The following is a 22,305-nucleotide window of genomic DNA, read 5'->3' on the forward strand; positions in this document are numbered from 1 at the left end:
TCCAATTTTGAAGGATCCATGCTGAATCCTTGTTCAGAAATAACATAACCCAGGAATTGTACAGAGGTTTGGTCGAATAAGCATTTCTCTAATTTACAATAAAGACCATTTTGCAACAACCTTTTAAGCACCATCCTAACATGCGTATGATGTGTCTTCAAATCTGGAGAATATACAAGTATGTCATCTAGGTAGACTACAGCACAGACATGCAGTAGATCTCTAAGGACATCGTTTATGAGGTCCTGAAAAACGGCAGGAGCATTACACAATCCAAAAGGCATGACCAGATACTCGTAATGCCCACTACGCGTATTGAACGCCGTTTTCCATTCATCATTCTCCTTAATACGAACAAGGTTATAAGCCCCCCTGAGGTCTAGTTTAGTAAAATATCTAGAACCTTTGACACGATCAAACAATTCGGTAATGAGGGGAATCGGATAGGCATTTTTAATCGTTATATTGTTTAGGGCTCTGTAGTCTATACACGGTCTCAAATCGCCCTCCTTTTTTGCCACAAAAAAGAAACCAGCACCAGCAGGAGAGGAGGACCTTCTAATAAAACCTTTACTTAAGGCCTCTCGTATGTACTCCTCCATGACCTGATTTTCTTTCTCAGAAAGAGGGTAGACCTTACCCCTAGGAGGCATAGTACCCGGTAATAGGTTTATGGCACAGTCATACTCACGGTGTGGGGGTAGCTTATCTGCCTCCCTTTTTTCGAAAACCAAAGCAAGGTCTGCATACACAGAAGGGACAGAAACAGAAAGCGGTTTAGCCGTGGGCACGTTAAGTAAACAAATGGGACGTACTTGGGCCATACAGTCTCGTTGACAAGATTCCCCCCAGGAGAGTATGTCTAAACAACCCCAATCAAGTACTGGGTTGTGTTTCACTAACCAGGGAAAACCCAGAACAATGGAAGCAGTAGGGGAGTCAATTATTTGGAAGGTTAACCTTTCCTTGTGTAAAGCACCCACAGACATCTCTATATCTTGGGTTTCATGGGTCACCAGAGGTCTCTCAAGTGGTCTACCATCTATGGCCTCAACGGCCAAGGGTGTGGCCTTTTGGATCAAAGTCAAGGCTGCGGTTCTGGCAAAGGTCTCATCCATAAGGTTGTCAGCCGCACCTGAATCGATCAAGGCTTTAGTAGTTATGGTGGTTTTATTGACCAAAAGAGAGACCGTAATAAATGGTCTGGAGATGGACACATGAGGGGACAAAGTCATAACACCCGAGGCCGACCCCTCTCTAGGCCTTAGGTGCTGGAGTTTCCCTGTAATTTAGGGCATGTATTACAGTGGTGACCCCTCTTTCCACAATAGAGACATAACCCCTCCCTTCTACGATACGTTCTTTCAGCCTCAGTTAACCCCATAGCACCCAATTGCATGGGTTCGGGGGATGGTTGCCTAGGAGCGGGTAACGCTAGTAATGCAGTACTGGGTAGAGCAGGTAACACCCGTGTATCCAGCCGTCTTTGACTACGTCTCTCTCTAATGCGGTTATCAATAAGGATTACATAGTCTATAATATCATCTAGAAGGACAGGCAGTTCCCTGGATGCTATCTCATCCAGTATGTAAGCGGCCAAACCCTCCTGAAAGGCTGTTACGAGGGCGTCGTTATTCCAAACCACTTCAGCTGCTAGAGTGCGGAATTCGATAGTATAATCCGCTACAGATCTGTTACCCTGTCGAACCCTAAGCAGAGCTTTGCCAGCAGAGGCAACCCTACCGGGTTGATCAAACGTGCGTTTGAATGCTGACAAAAAATCCGCAAAGGACATAGGAGACATATTTTCCCACATGGGGTTTGCCCATGCTAAAGCTCTCCCAGACAGGTGGTTTATCAAAAAGGCAATTTTGGATCTGTCGGTGGGATAGGAACGTGGATTCATCACCAGATGGATGTCAATTTGATTGAGGAAACCACGACACAATGCTGGGTCACCACTATAGCGCTGTGGCGGTGTCATATGGACTACATGAGCAGGAACGGGTACTGGAGTGGCAATGGGTTCGGGCACAGCAGCAACCGCCTCCTGGACGGCAGGCTGCAGGTGTGCAGTACGAGCCAGTATGGTCTGCAAAGCTTGAGCAAACTGATCCATACGGTGGTCCAAGCCATCCATTCTAGCCTCCTGATTAACTAGGAGCTGTGGTATGTCAGCAGGTTCCATTATGGCCCTGTTGTAATGTCACGATTCCGGGGAACCCAACACGCTAACACACACACAGACACACACACAGAAAGTGTGCTGTACCGGTCCTTAGAGTGGCCGGGCTAAGCACACAAAGAATAGTCAGGAGACAAGCCGAGTAAGGGGAACCAGAAAACAGAATAACGAGAAACAAGCCGAGGTCAAAGGGTAGGAGAAAGTCACAAAGTCAGTATAACAAGCCAGAGGGTACGTAACCAGAAAGCACACGTTCACAATCGATACTAAAAAGCAAAGACCACAACAGGGCACAGATAGACAGGAAAGGTAAGTATTTAAATCCTAACCTGAATCCTGATTGGCTAACCACCAATCAGTATTAACAAACACACGTGGGGGATATCTATACCCCCCACTGTGTTTGTTGCACTGTAGCTTTAACGCCGGGTCACGTGAGTGACCCCGGCGCTTAGATAATAGTGCCGGCTCCCAGCGTGCAGCGTTAGACATGCTGCCGCTGGGAGGAGGAGAGGAGGACGCGAGCGGCGTGTCAAGAGGAGAGGACGCCGCTCGCTTATCGGTAAGGGGAGAGGGGACCGCGGGCGGCGACGGACCGAGGGTGAGTGCTGCGAGAGGATTGCAGCCTCCCCTCACCGCTGCCCGCGGAGCCCTGACATACGGGAGGTGGACGCCCATACATGATTTCAAAAGGTGAGAGACCCATCCTTCTGGTAGGTGTACTACGAATACGTAACAGAGCTATAGGCAAAAGAACATTCCACTTAAGTTGAGTTTCTTGACACATCTTTGCCAATTGGTTCTTAATAGTTCTGTTCATCCTTTCCACTTTCCCAGAACTCTGAGGCCTATATGCCGTATGAAGCTTCCACTTAATACCAAGCATATGAGTCAGTTGTTGTAGGCACTGGTGAACAAAGGCTGGACCATTATCCGATCCTATAGAAGATGGTAGTCCATATCGGGGTATTATTTCTCGCAACAGGAATCGCACAACTTCTCCTGCTTTCTCTGTACAAGTGGGACATGCTTCTACCCAACCTGAGTAGGTACACACAACTACTAGTAGGTAGCGATGTCCACCGGATTTAGGCATTACCGTATAGTCTATTTGAAGATCGGACATAGGGAGTCCCCCCATATACTGGACTCCCGGTGGTTTCACTGTTCCTTGCTTTGCGTTATTCTTAGCACATATTACACATCTTCGTACAATGGCTTGAGTCAAGTTGGACAATCTTGGTATGTAGAAATGTTTTCTGAGAGATTCTTCCATACTATCTCTTCCAGAATGTGTCCCGTTGTGATAGTTCTGGACAATTTCTACAGCTAGTGATGCTGGAATGACTATTCTTCCATCTTCTAACTGATACCATTTGTTCTCCATTCTTTTGGTTCCCACACGGCTTCCAGTAGTTGCAATATTTCAGCTGCGTACTTAATTTCTTTACCCTCTGAATTCAATAGTCCTCTTTCTTTATACAAAGCTCCATGGGCATGAGTGGTTAAAAACGCATACTTGGAGTCCGTGTAGATGTTCACTCTTAAACCTTCTGCCAATTGTAACGCTCGTGTTAGTGCAATTAATTCTGCCTTCTGTGCCGATGTTCCTTTTGACAATGGCCGAGCTTCTATCACCTTGTCTATGGTAGTCACTGCATATCCTGCATAGCGAATCCTTTCTTTCACATAACTACTGCCGTCCGTATAATACTGGACATCAGGGTTCTGGATAGGAAAATCACGAAGGTCCGGTCTACTTGAGAACACTTCATCCATCACCTCCAGGCAATCATGTTGACTCTCAGTAGGTTGTGGCAAAACGGTAGCTGGATTCAAGGTATTAACAGTCTCTAAATGCACTCTTGGGTTTTCACACAACATAGCTTGATACTTAGTCATGCGGCTATTACTAAACCAATGATTGCCTTTATAGTCTAGCAACGTTTGTACTGCGTGCGGGATTCGCACGTAGAGTTCCTGACCCAGAGTGAGCTTATCAGCTTCGGCTACCAGCAGGGCGGCGGCAGCTACAGCTCTTAGACAAGGTGGAAGACCACTGGCCACTGCATCCAGTTGTTTGGACATATATGCAACAGGTCGTTGCCATGATCCCAAGTACTGTGTCAATACTCCCACAGCCATTCTTCTTTGCTCGTGTACATATAAGTAGAATGGGCGTGTATGATCAGGTAGACCTAATGCTGGGGCGTTATCAATGCCTTCTTCACATCTTCAAATGCCTTTTGCTGTTCAGGGGTCCACAGGAAGGGATCGTGTTCTGTACCTTTTATAGCTGCATAAAGAGGTTTCGCCAATATCGCATAACTGGGAATCCATATCCTACAGAAGCCTGCTGCCCCCAAGAATTCCCGCACTTGTCTTCTATTATTGGGTATTGGTATTTGGCATACAGCTTCTTTTCTCTCTGGCCCCATTATCCTTTGACCTTCAGAGATATGGAATCCCAGATACTTGACAGTTGGCTGACACAACTGAGCTTTCTTCCTGGACACCTTGTATCCTGCCTTCCAGAGAATGTGTAGTAGATCATGTGTTGCTTGCTGACATATTTCTCTTGTAACTGCCGCTATCAACAAATCATCTACATATTGCAATAGTACACGCTCTCCTGGGATGGACTTGAAATCCAGTAAGTATTGACTTAAAGCTGATCCAAATAGGGTGGGTGAATTTTTAAACCCTTGGGGCAGTCTTGTCCAAGTCATCTGGCGTTTCGAGCCTGTTACAGCATTTTCCCATTGGAATGCAAAGATACACTGGCTTTCCGCAGCAATTCGAAGGCAAAAGAAGGCATCTTTGAGATCTAAGACAGTGAAATAGGGAGCCCCACCCGGAATTAAAGCAAGCAGGTTATATGGATTGGGCACAACTGGGTGTATACTTACGACCGCATCATTGACTGCTCTCAAGTCCTGCACAGGGCGATACTCATCTGTACCGGGCTTTTGAACAGGCAACAATGGGGTGTTCCAGGGGGAAGTACAGAATTTTAGGATACCATACCGTATGAACTTATCCAAATACTACTGTATATTCTTCTTGGCCTTTTGTGGGATATGATATTGCCTTAAGCTCACTGGATAGACCCCAAGTTTCAGTTCGATTCGAATTGGTGGGATATTGCGAGCAAGTCCTGGTGGGTTGTTCTCTGCCCACACTCCTGGTATATTAAACAAGGATTCATCACTCTTAGGGTTTTGGCTAGTCAACGCTGTATAAAGTCGCCACTCTTCTTCCTTTGGTACAGATATTGTCATTATACCTGAAGGTCCATTGAACTTTAAAGATGTTGTTCCATTTGGTAGAAACGTTATCTGCGCTTGTAGTTTTGACAACAAATCACGTCCTAACAGTTGGACTGGACATTCAGGCATATAAAGGAATTGATGTTTTACTACGTGGCCTCCCAATGTACAGAGTCGACTTTTAAGAACCGGTTTAGCAGCACTCCTTCCAGTTGCTCCTATTACGGTGATAGTTCTTCCGGATGGAGGAGCAACTAGGTCAGTCACCACCGAATGTTCAGCACCAGTATCGATCATGAACGCACTCCTTTTTCCCCCTATTGATACATCGACCATAGGCTCCGCTCGGCCAAGGGGGATGGAGCCCGGTCGGTATCAATAGTCCTCCATGACCATGTCAGCCAATCCTACAAAGTCCCTATCTTCTCTATCGCGGGATCTCTGCGCTGCTGGATAATACCTGTCTTCTCTAACACTTCCTCTATTGCTACCATTATTCCCTCCAGGACCTCCTCTACCTCTCGCTCTGCCTCTATAATTACCATATCCTGCCCTAGGTCTGTCTCTCTCATACTGTTCCCTTCGCGGACACTCACTTCTCCAATGCCCTTCTTCCCTACAGTACGCGCACTGATTTCTACTCAGGGGTTCCCCATTCCACTTACTATCGCCTCTATCTGTTCCCCTATATACTTCCTTTTCCCTTCTATCTACACCTGTGATTGCTACCGCTAGCATATCTGTCTTTCTGCGCTCTTCCTCTTTCTTTGTCTCTGTTTCCCTGTTCATGTACACTTTATTCACTACCTCCATTAGTTGGGTTATGGACATCCCTACAAACCCTTCTAACTTTTGTAGCTTGCGCTTTATATCTCCGTAGGCTTGGCTGACAAAGGCAGAGTTAACCATCCGGGAATTTTCAGGGGCCTCCGGATTAAAGGGGGTATACAAGCGGTATGCCTCCAATAATCAGTCATAAAAGACACTGGGCGATTCATCACATTTCTGCAATACCTCAGCCGTCTTAGACATGTTAATCGCCTTCTTTCCTCCAGCTTTCATGCCAGCAATAATAGCGTCCCTGTATGCTTTTAAATGGGCCATATCTGCGCCATTGATATTCCATTCCGGATCAGTGTTTGGATAATGTGCTGCAGCCCATGCTGCCGGATTGGCCTGATTTTGTGTACGGGCCACTTCTTCCAGCGCTTTAATTGCCTCTTGGTTTATCCTTGTCCTTTCCTCGTTATTAAACAATGTCATAAGCAGTTGCTGGCAATCAGCCCAAGTGGGATTATGTGTCTGGACTATGGAGGTAAACAAATCCGTCATGGCTTGAGGCTTTTCGGTGTATGAGGAGTTATGGGTCTTCCAATTAAATAGATCAGTAGTTGTGAAGGGAACATAAACGAGTACTGGATCAGCATATTGTATCTGCCCGTCACCGTTAATAATCGAAGTGGCATTTGATAATGTCGGGGTTGTAGGGTACCGGTCAATTGTCGGGTTAGTATGGGGCTTCATTTAGGAACGTCAGTTAGGGGTTCCGGTCGAGGGGTAGTAAGACAAGGGGATGGGGACGCTTTACTGAGGGGGAGGTCGGTGAGTAAAATATTCCGGGCCGGGCTAGGAGGAGCCTGACCAGGAACTAGAAATGGCGCCAAATCTGGGTAGGTGGAGTTGACAAAGGTAGGTACTGAGAGGGGAGGGTTTAAAACAAGAGGGCTGGGCTCTGAGCTAGAGGAGGAAGTAGGTGGGGACAACGGGGCAAGGGGAGGAGCGTTTCCAACAGCACCTCCTCTTCCTCTTCCGGTGGAGGAGGAGTAAGGGGGCGGCATAGGGATCTCAGACTCAGGAGGCGTGTCCAAAATGGGCGTAATTACGACCTTAGTGGACAAGCGAGTCCTGGCCACCATGAGGCGACATTGTTCCTCGTGGCATACTCGGATCCATTTTGGCGAGTCTTTTACGGCCTGCCTCCAACAATCAATATATGGAAACTGGCCGTAAAGTTCAGGCCTACCTGATACAGCCACGTGTACACGCTGTACCAGATTAGGATCCAAACTGCCACGTGGCGGCCATGCGGCAACCAAAGTAGGCCATTCCCTACTACACAATGTAATCAAGCGTGCTGGAGACATCTTTACCCCCAAATCACATACTGTATATCCCTTTTTAAAATTCTTTATCATACATCCTAAGGGATCCAAAATCGTCGAATCTGACGCGCCCATACTTAACAATGGAGCGTCGTTTCCAACAGAAACTATACAAACACTCTACCAACGGTCACACCCGTTCCCTCGGCAACAGCACCATGTGGTACAGTTACTAAGTGAAACGCACACAACAAAACACTCAGGGAATTCCCGTACACACACAGCTGTTACACCAGTCACTAAGTAACTAATACTGTGCCCTTTGGCGAAACTATACGGTCACCCACGCTATAATTCCCTATATTTGAATTACCCGTCTATAACATACCCCAGTAACATCGTCTTTACAAACAGTAGTTACAGTACGGTTAGCATAGGTTAAAGTACAATTTAAAGTCACAGTACAATAAGTAGTGGTTATGGTGTTAAAACATGCAACATAGACGACAATTATAAGTACTTATTTACAGTATCAGTAATTATACATGGTTATGGTACCGTGCGCTATAATACAGTTACACACTATTCACACTCTCGCTAGACGGCAGAGCTCACGCTATCTAGCAAGATATACACGCTACTACAACAATCTTTAACACATTTACAATTCCCAACTAATCTATTGGCCAGTACCTTGATGGACTACCTAAAACTATCTACATACGTTTTGGTTAGCCACACTGCCCAAGCACCACATATAGCGAACTAGAGGGCGGAATTTACAACAGCACCCTTTTAGTCTATTTACTCTATCAAAAATCTAGTGGCCAAGATAGGTTGAGATCTAGCGGACCGAATTTACACAGACGCCGCTTAGTCTCCCGGTCCCTCCGACCTAGCGAACAAAATATACACCCTAGAACGCTAGTCTAGACAAGACACCGGTGTCCGGCTAGGGCTATTTACACCAGAACCCCGCCTGACTCCAAACCAAAATTAAACGGGCTTACTAAAGGGCGTTTAATTGAGCGGTGCGCCTTCGCTGCTTCCCTCCACTGGAGGGGGCAGATTCCAAATAACCCCTTATGGGCCTACCGCACAATCGGTATCCAATACCCCTAGTGGGTCCGCCGTCTAAAACAGCGGTCGTCTTACCTCCTCGTTCCTGAACCTGGGTTCACACTCATCGACGGGGGCACCCCAGCACTTACTACGTAGAGGCCGATGATCTCCTGGACAACAGACCGGTGGCGCCGAGACGAAAGGAGGTCCACGCAGAAGTTCAGGGGTGCAGCCGTAGAGAACGTGGGCAAAGATAGACCGTCTCACGCCTCTGCTTCTCAGCTACCGTTGAACGATGAGCTTCCCGGCCCAATGCACCAAATGATACCGGAGAAACTGACGGAAGCCAAGCACAGAGAGATGGACACAGGTTTCTTCAGGAAGGAAGAGATTCTTTATTCGGTTCACCGACCGGGACTCAGAGGGACTAATGTCACCAAAAAACAGCAAAGTCTGAGTCCTGATCATACAGTGTAGGTCCCTTATATAGGCATGTAGCTCCTCCCATAATCAGTTCAACCTACACATACTCTTATCTAATCAACCGAATAGAGACTAAAATCCTGTTTGACCACATGGCTTGCCCAGCACAATGGAGGAGGGGAAATACTCGTATATCCTGTATTCCTACTTATGCTCCTTACACTACTGATTGTATCTTAGCTACGTGTAACTGACTTAACTGGTACATCAACATATGCAAATGCACATACCATGTGGCAATCTTGTCCTAGTAAATTTATTTTTACTGAGATTCCACCACATTTTGTCATCACTAATGACAAGCACGCCCCCTCTCAAAGTGAGCATGTTGGTTCAATGCCCAGAGCCCCGCTGAAGAGCTCTGGCATTAGAAAAAGGCCCTGAATTTGTTCTGCGTAGCGCAAGCAAATTTAATAACATGCTTGCGCTGTGTTTGCTTTTAAATTGTCTCTGGTGTCTCCATAAGTGGGATACCAGAGGACAAAAGGGACAGGAAAGTGTATGGTGCATGTGTTTGGAGCCTGCTTGTGGGGTTGCATGTGTGTAGAGTGTGGTGTGGTATTGTGTAAATAGGTCAATTTCATTTGTGTTTGTGGTGTAATATGTGTGGCTAGGGGCTGTAGAGAGTGTGTGTATAGGGGGCATAGTGTTATAGGGGATGCAGCGAGTGTGTGCATACGGGCTGTAGTGTGTGTGTATAGGTGACGTAGTGTGTGTAGGGGTTGTAGACAGGGTGTGTTTAGAGAATGTTGTATGTGTTTGCTGACAAGGAATGTAGTGTGTGTGTAGGTGGTGCAGTGTGTGTTTAGGAGATCTAGTGTGTAAAGGACCCAGAGTGTGTATAGGAGATTGGGTGTGTGTGTGTTTGTGTGTGTGTAGAGAATTAAGAGTGAATATAGGGTAAGGGATCTAGCGTGTATCTGGAGCGTAATATGTGTAGTGGTGCAGTGTGAGGGGTGCTGTAGTGTGTGTGTGTATATATATATATATATATATGTATATATATTTGGACTATTGTATGTGTGAGGGGCGCAGTGTGTGTATGTAAGAGGGGTGCTGTGTGTGAGGGTGTTTTTATCTGCCATCACATTCTAGGTTTCTAATTTTCTTTGTTAACTCACTGAGGGTTATTTTATATATTATATATATATATATATCTATATAAATATGTGTGTGTGTGCTGTATATATGTGTTAGTGTGCTGTGTGTGTGAGCGAGGGTGCTGTGTGTGTCTGAGTGTGCTGTGTGTGTCTGAGGGTGCTGTGTGTGTGTCTGGGGGTGCGCTGTGTGTGTCTGGGGGTGCGCTGTGTGTGTCTGGGGGTGGGCGCTGTGTGTCTGGGGGTGCGCGATGTGTGTCTGGGGGTGCTGTGTGTGTCTGGAGGTGTGCTGTGTGTGTCTGGAGGTGTGCTGTGTGTGTCTGGAGGTGTGCTGTGTGTCTGAGGGTGCTGTGTGTGTCTGGGGGTGCTGTGTGTGTTTGGGTGCTGTGTGTGTCTGGAGGTGTGCTGTGTGTCTGAGGATGCTGTGTGTGTCTGGGTGCTGTGTGTGTCTGGGGGTGCTGTGTGTGTCTGGGTGCTGTGTGTGTCTGGGGGTGCTGTGTGTGTCTGGGTGATGTGTGTGTCTGGGGGTGCTGTGTGTGTCTGGGTGCTGTGTGTGTCTGGGGGTGCTGTGTGTGTCTGGGGGCTGTTAGTGTGAATGTATTTTTTATTTAAATATTTTTTTTATTAATAATAATAAAAAAAAGTTATATCCCCCCCCCCTTCTTACCTTGCCTGGGAGAGGGGGGGAGGGAGCCAGGTATCCATTGAGGAGGGGGTCATGCTGCCTGATCCCTGGTGCTCCAGTGGCAACGCTCAGAATCCCGCGAGAGGACCCGGCGGAGCTGCTGGCTAGAGCTCCGCCTGTGTTCTCTCCTCCCTCCCTCCCCAGCACCGGCCGCCTGTAACACTGCCTCTGGGCCGGTGAGGGAGATCTTTGATCTCCCCACCGGCCCATGAAGGCACACAGCAGGGCAGGCACTCGGGTAGCGCTGGCCCTGCAGATCCTGTGATCTCCCCTGCTGGCCTCGGCCCGCGGCCATCGCGGCCCACCGGGCATTTGCCCGGTATGCCCGATGGCCAGTCCGGGCCTGGTTTGTATTATTTATGTTTATTCATGAAAAGGTTATATGTTAGTGTATGTTAGAATTAACCCTTGCAGTGCACAAGACAATACATGGTCAATCGACCATGTACACATGTGCGCTGTGGGGTTAGTAGTGGGAGGGATTTTTCTGCGCGCTGCTGGTGAGTTGCGAGGGCACCGGCAACAGTCTGTGTTATACCGTCACGGTCATGTAGTACAGAGGTCCGCGCGAACAGCGCTCAGATTGAAGCGCTTGTCCACGAGGGCAATGTAAGGTGGGAAAATATGATATATAAAGCACCCTGAGCGGTAACAGCTGGCGATAAAAAAAGGTAAAATAAAAATTATATTGTACCTGTTCCCCCCCGCCCCCCACTATACTGTTTTATTTAATGTCATGGTCTTTTACTCGGTTGAGGTCAACTGCCAATTTTAAATGGGGGTGGACTAGCTGAGTTTGGTTATATATTTGTTTAAGTTCTGGCTAATAGGCATACTGGTAATTCATGTGTTATATATATATTATATTTATATATATATATTTTTTACATTCTTTATTTTTGCGGTGATTCAAGCATTTGCAATTGGTTACAGGTTACAATCATAAAGTCAAGGTTTGCATAGGTAACATGCTTATCGTGCCCATTTTTGTAAATTAAAGAGAAAACTGTTTTGTTAGCTTACAGAGATAAAACTGACTTTTTACATCTAGACAGGTCAATTATGTTTACTATAGAAAGGGTCCGCAGCCGCAGGAGAACTTTCACGAGTATCAAATAGTAGTAGTGTCAGTTTATGAACCCCCTCCTGCGCTGTGCTCCAGTGTGTAGACACTTAGGTATTAAAACACGATGGGGAAGGGGGTGTAGGGGTGTAGGGGTGTGGGGGTGTGGTGGTGGCTTAGCTGAGCGCTGGGTGCATGAAGGTATATATTTTAAAAGTGAATAAGTTATGGTTTGTAATGTGTTATAAACTAAATAAAAGACCATGGTGTTTTTTCATCAAATATCTGAGTCTGTGTGTTGTTATTATTTATTCTGTGTTTATTTATGCTTATTCATGAAAAGGTTATATGTTAGTGTATGTTAGAATTAACCCCTGAAGTGCACATGTAATCTTACCTCCAGCCAGGAATCCTGTAACAGGGCTGATGGGATTCTTCATTAATAATTAAATTGATTAAAAATGGCTTGAAACTGAAGTGTGAAATGGTGCCAAGGGAATCCGGGCCCAATAACCACTTTGACGAAAATAAATCTAGTCCAGTTTTTTGTGCCTATGGTATCCCTTTAAGGTTCAAATCAGCCCTTGTAATGAAGAGGTTAAGCAAGTAAAATTACTGAATAAGATGGAAGATGCTCTTAGCTGGTAAAGGGCTGGGTAGGTAGAGGATTCCACAAACGTATTAGGTGAGGTGTTTTTTAATATTAGATTTTATTTTTTAAAGATCTTCCAATTCTACTACAATCATCTTATTTTGTATATTATCTATTCCTGTTGCAACAGTTGTCCTTTAGGGAAATACAATATATATATATATATATATATATATAACACTGCAGGTGATGCTTTCTGTATTCTGCATTTGATCATAACGATAAATAATCAATAGAAAAACTCACAATAATAACCATAATTTATGTTAAAGAGTGCAAATAATCCTCTTATATTGAGGAGGGGGGTCAATTTGTTGACGTTCTGAGGCAAGATTTCTTATTTTACCTCCCACCTCCATTGGATCATACACTTAACCCCACCTAGTTCCAGATATCCCCCCTCCCCTTATACTGTAAGCAATTAACAGACGAGCAGAGGAAGTAGCAGGGAAGCCTTTGGCAGTGCTGTCGAGCTGATCCTAGAGCTATGGCGAAGAGGACAAATAGCGGGTCTAGTGCTGCCCTCATACTTTACATTTCTGTCTGCTTTGGCCATTTAAGTGGAGAGTATGTCGGTGATGAATGGCGCTCTGCGAAAGTAGGTTCAATAATACATTCTATTATTTTGTTAATGTGTATCCCTTATAATGCTGCGCGGATAGCATGCTTATATCTGACTCCAGCACCAAACAGCATATTGTGTTAAAGGAAAGCATGGTTTTAGTTTTATTGCAATGTCTGAAGTCCAGCTTACGGTATCTGTTCCGAAATATTAGCATTCTAACCATTGTTTGTCGATGTATCTTCCCAGTGTGCTTCTATTGGGTTTGTGAGGTATTTTTTTCCCCCCATACACATGGTTGTAAACTTCCACATAAAGTTTAGCATTATCCTCCAGCTGATCCTTTGTGACCACTAGGATCACTAGTGGCTAATTTATTTATATACAAGAGGTGTGTACTTAAAATAAAAATGGTAAAATATGTTTAGTAATTTGAGTATCTAAGAAAGGAGGCTGATCTTGGGTTTTATTCAGTAAACCAGATATTATTTGCAGTTAACAAGGTAATTGAAATGTTAGATGAACATGGTTTCATGATTAATTTAAACTGGAAAATTATCTAAGGTTTTTTTTTTTTTCAAGTTTGGTTATTTTAGTGTAAATGTCCAAGTAACAATTCTCCACAATTATCTGTTTAATACCATATGAATACCTCAAATTATATTGCAATTTTACAAATGTATTGGTATATTTCATTTATTTATATGCATCACCATTTATATGTATATGCATTTTGAGGGTTTTTGATATGACTTACATTCTCTATACCAGTGTTTCCGAACCCAGTCCTCAAGGCACATCTACCAGTCCAGGATTTAAGGATTACCCAGTTTTGTCTAAGGTGCTGTTTCTTTTTTTTTCTAAAAACACCTTAGACAAAACTGGGTAATCCTTAAATCCTGGACTGGTAGGTGTGCCTTATACTATGTGCCAAACTGAAAAAATTCACTGGAATGCTTAGTCCTGATTAAAAAAAAAAAAATAAATAAAAAAAATATATATATACATACATTTTTTTTTCCCCTGGACTATAAGTTCCCTGTTATTACAGTGACCTCTGTCGTGTTTTCTGTTAATATGTCTGTTAAATATATTTTTACTCGCCTTGTTTCCAGTGTGAGATGTATTCCACGTTCCCATCCAATGCAGTTCTTCTCATAGAGAGCATTGTGGGAGATACATTACTGTGCGATGTGCTTGTCCTATAGAAAACTTTCTTTGAGATGCATTCAGAGGAGATGAAGTGTGAGAACCGAGTCTGACTTTTTCTTACAGTGGAAGCGCCTCTAGAGCCTGTTAGGTTGTCATATCTTTTAAATGGCAATTCTTTACATTGCAGCACTTAAACTACAGGGCCACTGCACTTCGACCACTTCAGTGAGATGAAGTGATTTGGGTGCCTATAGTGGTCCTTTAAATGCCCCATTATCCATGCACTGTATCTCAGGAAGTCATTTTCAGTGTGTCAAAGTGCCATCGAAACGTACCATGAATAAATGAGCTGGACAATGGCTGTTTGGATTGGAGTTCTGTCCATGGTGCCAAAAAAAAGATCATTGAGAAAAAGGAAGATGATGGTTAGGGATCCACAACTAAGACGTGATTTTATTCACAAATCAAGTAAAAATTGACCAATAGGGAGGAAAAGGAGGAGCAGTAAAAAAAGAAATAAAAATATTAATATAGTATATATTTAATACATTTATAATACATTTTTTTTTTACTGCTCCTTCTTCCCCTCCCCACCCCTTTATTGGTTACTTTTTCCACTTGATCTATGAACCAAATTGCTCAAAAAATGCCTATCAGGGTACTGGACCATATAGGCATAATTTGTGTGTGTGTGTGTATATATATATATATATATATATATATATATATATATATATATATAATTATTGCACCACACTGTTCAGCCAATTTTTGTGCTTTTTTGGTTCTTCCCATTTGTTTTTTATTTTTTAAAATTCTTTATTTTTATTGAGCATAGTGATAAAGACGTACAAGCTTGTGGTGCCCCAATTGCAATCCTCGAGCATATTTTCAAGCATAACAGTAGGAGCAGTAGGATAATCGGCACATTATTAGTATAACAACAGTAGCTTAATACTAATATTCAGTAAGACTGTGCGTTTTGTATGGTTGAGGACCTATTAGCCGCATGCAATTACGGTCATATTTTCTAAGTTAATTAGATATTTAATGGCGTACAAAGTTATCAGTGTGGCTAGTCTAACTGACATTGCTTCAAATTTTAGCGCAGCAAAACAATCATGTAACACATTTACGCTAGGCTTTACATTAGAGGACCTGTGTGGGTCTGCTCAGCTAATGCCCTTTCTTGGCAGGCTGTCAACTCTGGACAAACTAGTAGCATGGTGGTAGCTGGGATAGTGATTACAACGTGTCTGAGAGCTGGACACATGCATTTAAGTGCAGCAAAAAGTGCTAATCCTGCAAAGCTTATTAAACATAAACATATACATTGCAAGGTATCACATAAAATATTAGCTAGTAGAGTACATCACATGTCTGATTTACTGCACTTTTTCTTTTTGTGTAGATTATAATATCAAGGTATTCTTACTTAGACATACATAGAGTAGGGTCATTAATGGTAGACTGCTAATCACAGGCTAAACATGCTGAGAGAGGTTAAGAAAACTTATGTATGTTTACGTGATGCAAGAAGAGGTGAGTTGCTTAGAAATCGGTAAAGAAGAAATCATATCGCATGGATAAGCTTGTACATGTAAAATTAAACAAAAATATGAACTGGACACATGCTGAAGGTTAACCCCTTTTAGCCTATGCCCACAGGCTATACAGAATTGTCCAGTATGGGAGGGACTTGCCAGGGAGCAACACTCTCGCTTGGTGATGAGATGCCCAGCCTCAGATGGCACAGGGGGGTGGCTCAGAGGTGACTGCAGTGTTTCTTTCATGTAGCTTAGGACAGGCGCTTGTATGTTGGGACACCGCACTCCACGGCAGTGGTGGGCACGACGTTGGTCTGCAACTCCCTTCCTCAGCCGGTAGTGCTGCTTCCGCGGCTTTCGTCACTTTAATGTGGTTGAGTTAGTGTGGGATAACATTCTGCCCTTAGGAAGCTTCCCAGGCCGCTTCTTGTTGCTTTCCCGTTCTCCCGTGGTTGACTCTCATGTGACCTTTGCTTGCCTTGCACAGTTGATCAGCATGGCCCAGAATCTGTTGAATATGGCTTCCAGAGTATCTGTCACTTTGGTACTAGGGCCTGCTGAGTCAGGCTGTGGCAGTGTCAGACCACGTGTTGTTGAGCCTGATATATCCGCCATCTTGGGTGTCTCTGTTCCCGTTTAGCTTGGGAGTTTTGCAAGGCCCACAGATGCATCTGAGATTATGGCAGCTCAGATCTTTGGCGACCGGGATAACCCCCACCGGGGGGGAGGGAGAAAGAGCCAATTTGGGAGTGCGCCCTTGTTGTCAGCCAGAGAACCAGGAGAGCATCTGTCTCTCCTCTCTCCCACCCACACAGGCCGGGTATCGTGAGTCGGGTATCCCCGGGTGCAGTGCAGTCTCCTAGCCGCGAAGATTGCTTTTAGCAGTCGTATGATCGGGTGGTCGGGCGTTGAACCCAGAATCTTGGCTCCAGACTCAGGAGCTCTCGACATGCTTGTCTAGTCCGCTTGGAAGTCAGACTCCGCCCCCCTTCCCATTTGTTTTAATGAATATTTTGTATAAAAGTTGTTCAGACAAGCCGAACTGACAACTATCGTACTACCCAAACTAATTATTTTTTTTCTTGCTGAGGTTATTCAGCTGGACCAAATTTTCCCACTATGCACAAATCTAGTCAACATGTATTTTCTCCATCAGCTGCACAGTAGGAAGGTAGACAGTGCTATTCAGCAAGCTCATTGAAACTGCATCTCCATGGTCTGTCCCTCTTAACCCTTTAAGGACCAAACTTCTGGAATAAAAGGGAGTCATGACATGTCACACATGTCATGTGTCCTTAAGGGGTTAATTGTCCATTTATTGTAATTTGCTTGCAAATTTATAGTGATTAGTATATTAATGTGAACTCGTTTAATTCATTTTAATTTGGCTATTATATAATTTATATTGTTCAAGGAACACTTTAAGATTATATGTACACCTATGTATTTATAATGTTAGGATGTTTCTGGTGCCTTTTAGATTCTGGGTCCCACCTGTAGAAAGCTATACTCATCATTCATCTAATGGCATCCTGATCTTGCCTCGGCCAATACCACTCCTCCTTGTAAGATTATCCAGATTGATTATTATTATTATTATTATTGCCATTTATATAGTGCCAACAGATTCCGTAGCGCTTTACAATATTATGAGAGGGGGGATTTAACTATAAATAGTGCAATTACAAGAAAACTTACTGGAACAATAGGTTGAAGAGGACCCTGCTCAAATGAAATTACAGTCTATAGAAGACCATGACCAATCAAGTGCTTCTTTATTAACCCCTTAAGACCGGAGGGCGTACTATTACGTCCTTTTAAAAGCGTCTCTAAACGCCGCAGGACGTAATAGTACGCCCTCCGTTTTTTTGTAACTTACCCGGTCGCCGGCGATCCCATGCCGGCGATCGCGGTTGGAGGGACTCCCAGGGAGCCCCCCGCGGCACGTCAGCCCTCTAGGAGCCCTCCCGGCCATGTGAGAGTGAGGTCCTTGCGAGGACCTCACAATCACATGGGCGGGATAGCTGCCTGCTGCATTACCAGCAGGGGGACCAACTGTAATGACAGTTGGTCCCCCTGCTGGCTGAAAATCAAATAAAAAAATGTTAAAACAGTGTAAAAAAAAATAAATTATATACTTAGATCATATAAATATATATATATGATCTAAGTATATATATATACACATATACATACACACACATACTGTCTAGGTGTATTTTAATATTAATATATATAATTATATATATATATGTTATATATATATATTTATAAATAATGTAAAAAAATAAAATAAAAAAATTAAAAATAAAATATTAAAAAATATATAGATGTGTTTTATTTCGTTCTAACTGTATTGTGATATTAATATATATTTATATCAAAATACACGTAGAACGAAATAATATATATATCTATATACATAAATATATACGTATATATCACTATATATATATATACCTATATATAAATAAAAATATTAAAAAAAAAAATATATATATATATATATATACGTATATATACACATATGTATATATATATACATATATTAATTCTACACATATATTTATGTAATAATTTTACATAATTAGTTATATTAATTAATTACAATTAGCAGCACCTGCCTGACAACCCATGCCGAAAGTATAAGGAATTTAATTTGCTAGCACTATATTTAACCCTATAACTTTCCAAGACACCATAAAACCTGTACATTGGGGGGTACTGTTTTACTCGGGAGACTTCGCTGAACACAAATATTAGTGTTTCAAAACAGTAAAATGTATTACAACGATGATATCGCCAGTAAAAGTGAAGTTTTTTGCATTTTTCACGCACAAACAGCACTTACACGGACGATATTACTGCTGCAATACTTTTTACTGTTTTGAAACACAAATATTTGTGTTCAGCGAAGTCTCCCGAGTACAACAGTACCCCTCATGTACAGGTTTTATGGTGTTTTAAAAAATTACAGCGTCAAATATAAGGCTTGTGTTTCATTTTTTTCACATTAAAATTCGCCAGATTGCTTACGTTGCGTTTATGACCCTATGGTAGCCCAAGAATGAAAATTACCCCTATGATGGCATACTATTTGCAATAGTAGACAACCAAAAGTATTGCAAATGGGGTATGTCCAGTCTTTTTTAGTAGCCACTTAGTCACAAACACTGGCCAAAATTGGCGTTTTTTGAATTTTTCACACACAAACAAATACTAACGCTAAATTTGGCCAGTGTTTGTGACCAAATGGCTACTAAAAAAGACTGGACATACCCCATTTGCAATACCTTGGGTCGTCTACTATTGCAAATGGTATGCCATTATAGGTGTAAATTTAATTCCTGGGCTACTATACAGTCTCAAAGGCAACGTAACCAATCTGACGAATTTCAATTTCAAATGTAACACGCTATATTTGACCCTGTAACTTCCCAAAACACCATAAAACCTGTACATAGGGGGTACTGTTTTACACGTGAGACTTTGCTGAATACAAATATGTGTATTTTATTGCAGTAAAAGCAAACTGTATTATGACATTGACAGGTAAAATGTCATGTGGAACTAAAAAAATAACATTTCTTATTTTCTCCCATGTTTTTCATATTAAATTATGTTTCATAGCTAAATATTTGATATTAAATGAAAGCCCTGTTTCCCCTGAATAAAATGATATATAATAAGGGGGGGTGCATTTAATATGAAAGAGGTGAATTACGGTTTGACAGACATATAGCGCAAATGCCAGGTTTTGTTTACATTTTGTTCGTTCACAACTTGTACATTTGGCTGCGGTCTTAAGGGGTTAAGGGGTTAAGAAACATTGCGAGCCCTACTGTGCATGTTTTGCACCAGTAGGATTTTCCTAATTGAGAATAATTATAATGCTTCTCTATGGAAAGTCTTAAAGCAACTATCCAAGCACCATAACCACTAGAGTGCCCTGTACTGATTATGGTGCCAGGAGAGCCCTGTGGACGCCCTATTGTAAATAGTCAAACAGAATTAAAATGGTTTGACTTCCTACAGAAGCTCTTACTTCAATTAGCTCTCCTGAGCTAAGCCCTGCAGCAACGGACTTGGCTCAGGCAGAGAGAATTTCCCTGCAATGGACGAAGGGAGCAGTGCCTGGCTGCTTGACTGCTTTCATTTCTTGAGCTGTGTTTGGCGTTGTCATGATACCAATTGTCAACACTGTAAACCTTTTAGAGTCTTCACTTGGAAGTGCCATTTGCACACTATTCAAAACAAAGTTGGGTTCAGGGGCTAGTGATGTATTTTATTAAGCCAAGCCACAAATGGTGGACCCAGCAATGTTTTGGTAACTTAGTACTTTTGTCAAGCCTAGCGGTACACTGACTGACAAACTTAAATATTACTGTTTCCTATACTATAGGGGCAGCATCAAGGCACCAAGATCACTACAATATGCTATAAAGGGCTCCCCTGATAGCTCCTTAAGCTGCAGGCATTTTGCTTTTCTTGAAGGCTCCTGTGGAATGACCACTTTTACCAATTGCCCCCTTTTTTGACACTTTCCCTTCGCAACACCTCTTTTCTGATGCTTTCCTTCCTTGTGTGTCCACTTCCCACAGCTTGGCAAATGCATGGTAAATCTACACTGCGTCAATGCTATGAACTCCAGCAGAATCGAACTTGGCACAACATATATATGGCAAGCAACGGAACAGCTAAGGGTGTCCAGGGGACTTGGTTTGACAAAAATCCTGGGATAGTGGCGTTAGAGCAGCCATATTAACTTAGTGTGCCCTATATATGCAAGTATTTCCTCTCAATTTTTAATTGGCAGCAAAACAATCATAGCTGTATCTGTTATGTTAATAAGTCAGTAAAAAGATTTGTGATGTGTACTACCGTGAATGACTGGATGACTTCTAAGAGTAACTCAGTTTTGTCAGTGGGTTCAATTTCCGAGCTGAATACGTGCAGGCTTTGCACAACGCCATGAAAATAACTGTCACATGGCTTAATTACAGCTGCAAACCGTGAAACCATGCCGCAGTTTGCATGTAAAAATAAATGTATAAATAAATGCTGCAACATTAAGCCTTCCATTTCTATGCGTTTCTCTTTGGTATAGAAATGAAACTAAACTGTTTAAACTCAGACATGCAGGGATCTGTCTACACCACGAAAAATAAAGATACAAACAAACATAAAAATTAAAGGAACAAAATAGTTTTGGGAATACAAACATGTACGCCTAATGCTATAGTGTACTGCTCGCTATTTAGGCGGTGGTTCCCCTGTTAAGAAAAAAAAAAAGTAGTTTAGGTGACTTACTTTAGTACTTGCCTTTTCTCCCTCATCTCGGTGGTCTCTTCACAGCCGTCATTGCCACCTTGGCTAAGATCACCAGTCTTGATGATCTCTGCCAATCCAATACTTTCCCATGGGAAAACATTTGTAGGCTACTGCGCACCAATCAACGGCTATTTCTTTAGAAGTGTCTTTAGTGGCTGTCGGTGTCAGTGACAGCCGCTGGAGGTATTTTAACCCATCAATGTAAATACTACTGTTCCTGCAGAACAGCATTGTCTTCAGTTGCAGTGTTAAAACTAGAAATAAAAAAGAAACTTGCCTTTAAAGGCATACCATTTTTTAGAGGCAGTCTATAGCCACATGTGTGTACAGCAATGATCTAACCATTTTCTAAATGAAACCAAATGAAATGGAGAGCTTTCTTGGAATTAGTTGGTAAGTTTTTATGTGTACCTCTTCTTAGTTCATTTACTATTGTCTAGTTTAGCCTAAATAATGCATTGACATGGGGAGGGGGGAGGAGGGGGCTTTAACGCCTTTTCTTTTCTCTGTATATCATTTTGAATTCTAAAACCTGACATATCTGTTTATTTGGATGTTGCATCACAAACCGTTACAGAAATTTGCCAATCACTTTGTTTACAGGAAGTGCCAAAAGTACTTTTCCCCACCAACTGTAAAACATTTGGATGCACAGTAAAATAAAATTTAAATTAAACACAGCACTAATTGTATTATTTCTTCTATTTTACAGAGACCTAGTTTTTCTTTATTCAGGGTACATGTGATCAGTGATTCCAACTGATCATTTTCACTGCCCCAAGCAGTTCTGAGACATGTTATGTATGGAAAAAAAACTACTTGAGATCTGTGTCCTTTTTCTGTTTTTACCACTTGCTCAGTGAAAGAACCACTCATCATATGAGGTACAGGGCGTGCGTGTTTGTTAATGGTTGCATTAACATGCTCCAAATGCAGCACTTGTGGCTGCAAACCTCATGACTAAAGGAGTAGGAGTAATGAATGATGGGTAATAGAAGCTATGATTACATGTATCTGAAAAAAGCATGTACTTTAACAAAGACTGTTTAAATAATCTGTATGTTTTCCATAAACAGCTATATTATTGATGGTATTTAGTTTACAAGGATGTGGAG

The 22,305-nt window shown here is 42.7% G+C and overlaps 1 protein-coding gene across 1 annotated transcript in view; it reads left to right on the top strand.

The window, feature by feature from the left end:
* Positions 1-13,029: 13,029 nt before the first annotated feature.
* Positions 13,030-22,305, top strand: part of QPCT (glutaminyl-peptide cyclotransferase) — a 298,053-nt gene continuing 288,777 nt past the window's right edge. The window contains exon 1 of the mRNA XM_063443353.1: positions 13,030-13,196. Within this exon, the coding sequence (XP_063299423.1) occupies positions 13,086-13,196 (111 nt within the window). The 5' untranslated portion in view covers positions 13,030-13,085. The remainder of the gene's footprint in view (positions 13,197-22,305) is intronic.

This window comes from Pelobates fuscus, chromosome 2 (assembly GCF_036172605.1).
Source record: "Pelobates fuscus isolate aPelFus1 chromosome 2, aPelFus1.pri, whole genome shotgun sequence".
In the NCBI taxonomy this organism is placed as follows: domain Eukaryota; kingdom Metazoa; phylum Chordata; class Amphibia; order Anura; family Pelobatidae; genus Pelobates; species Pelobates fuscus.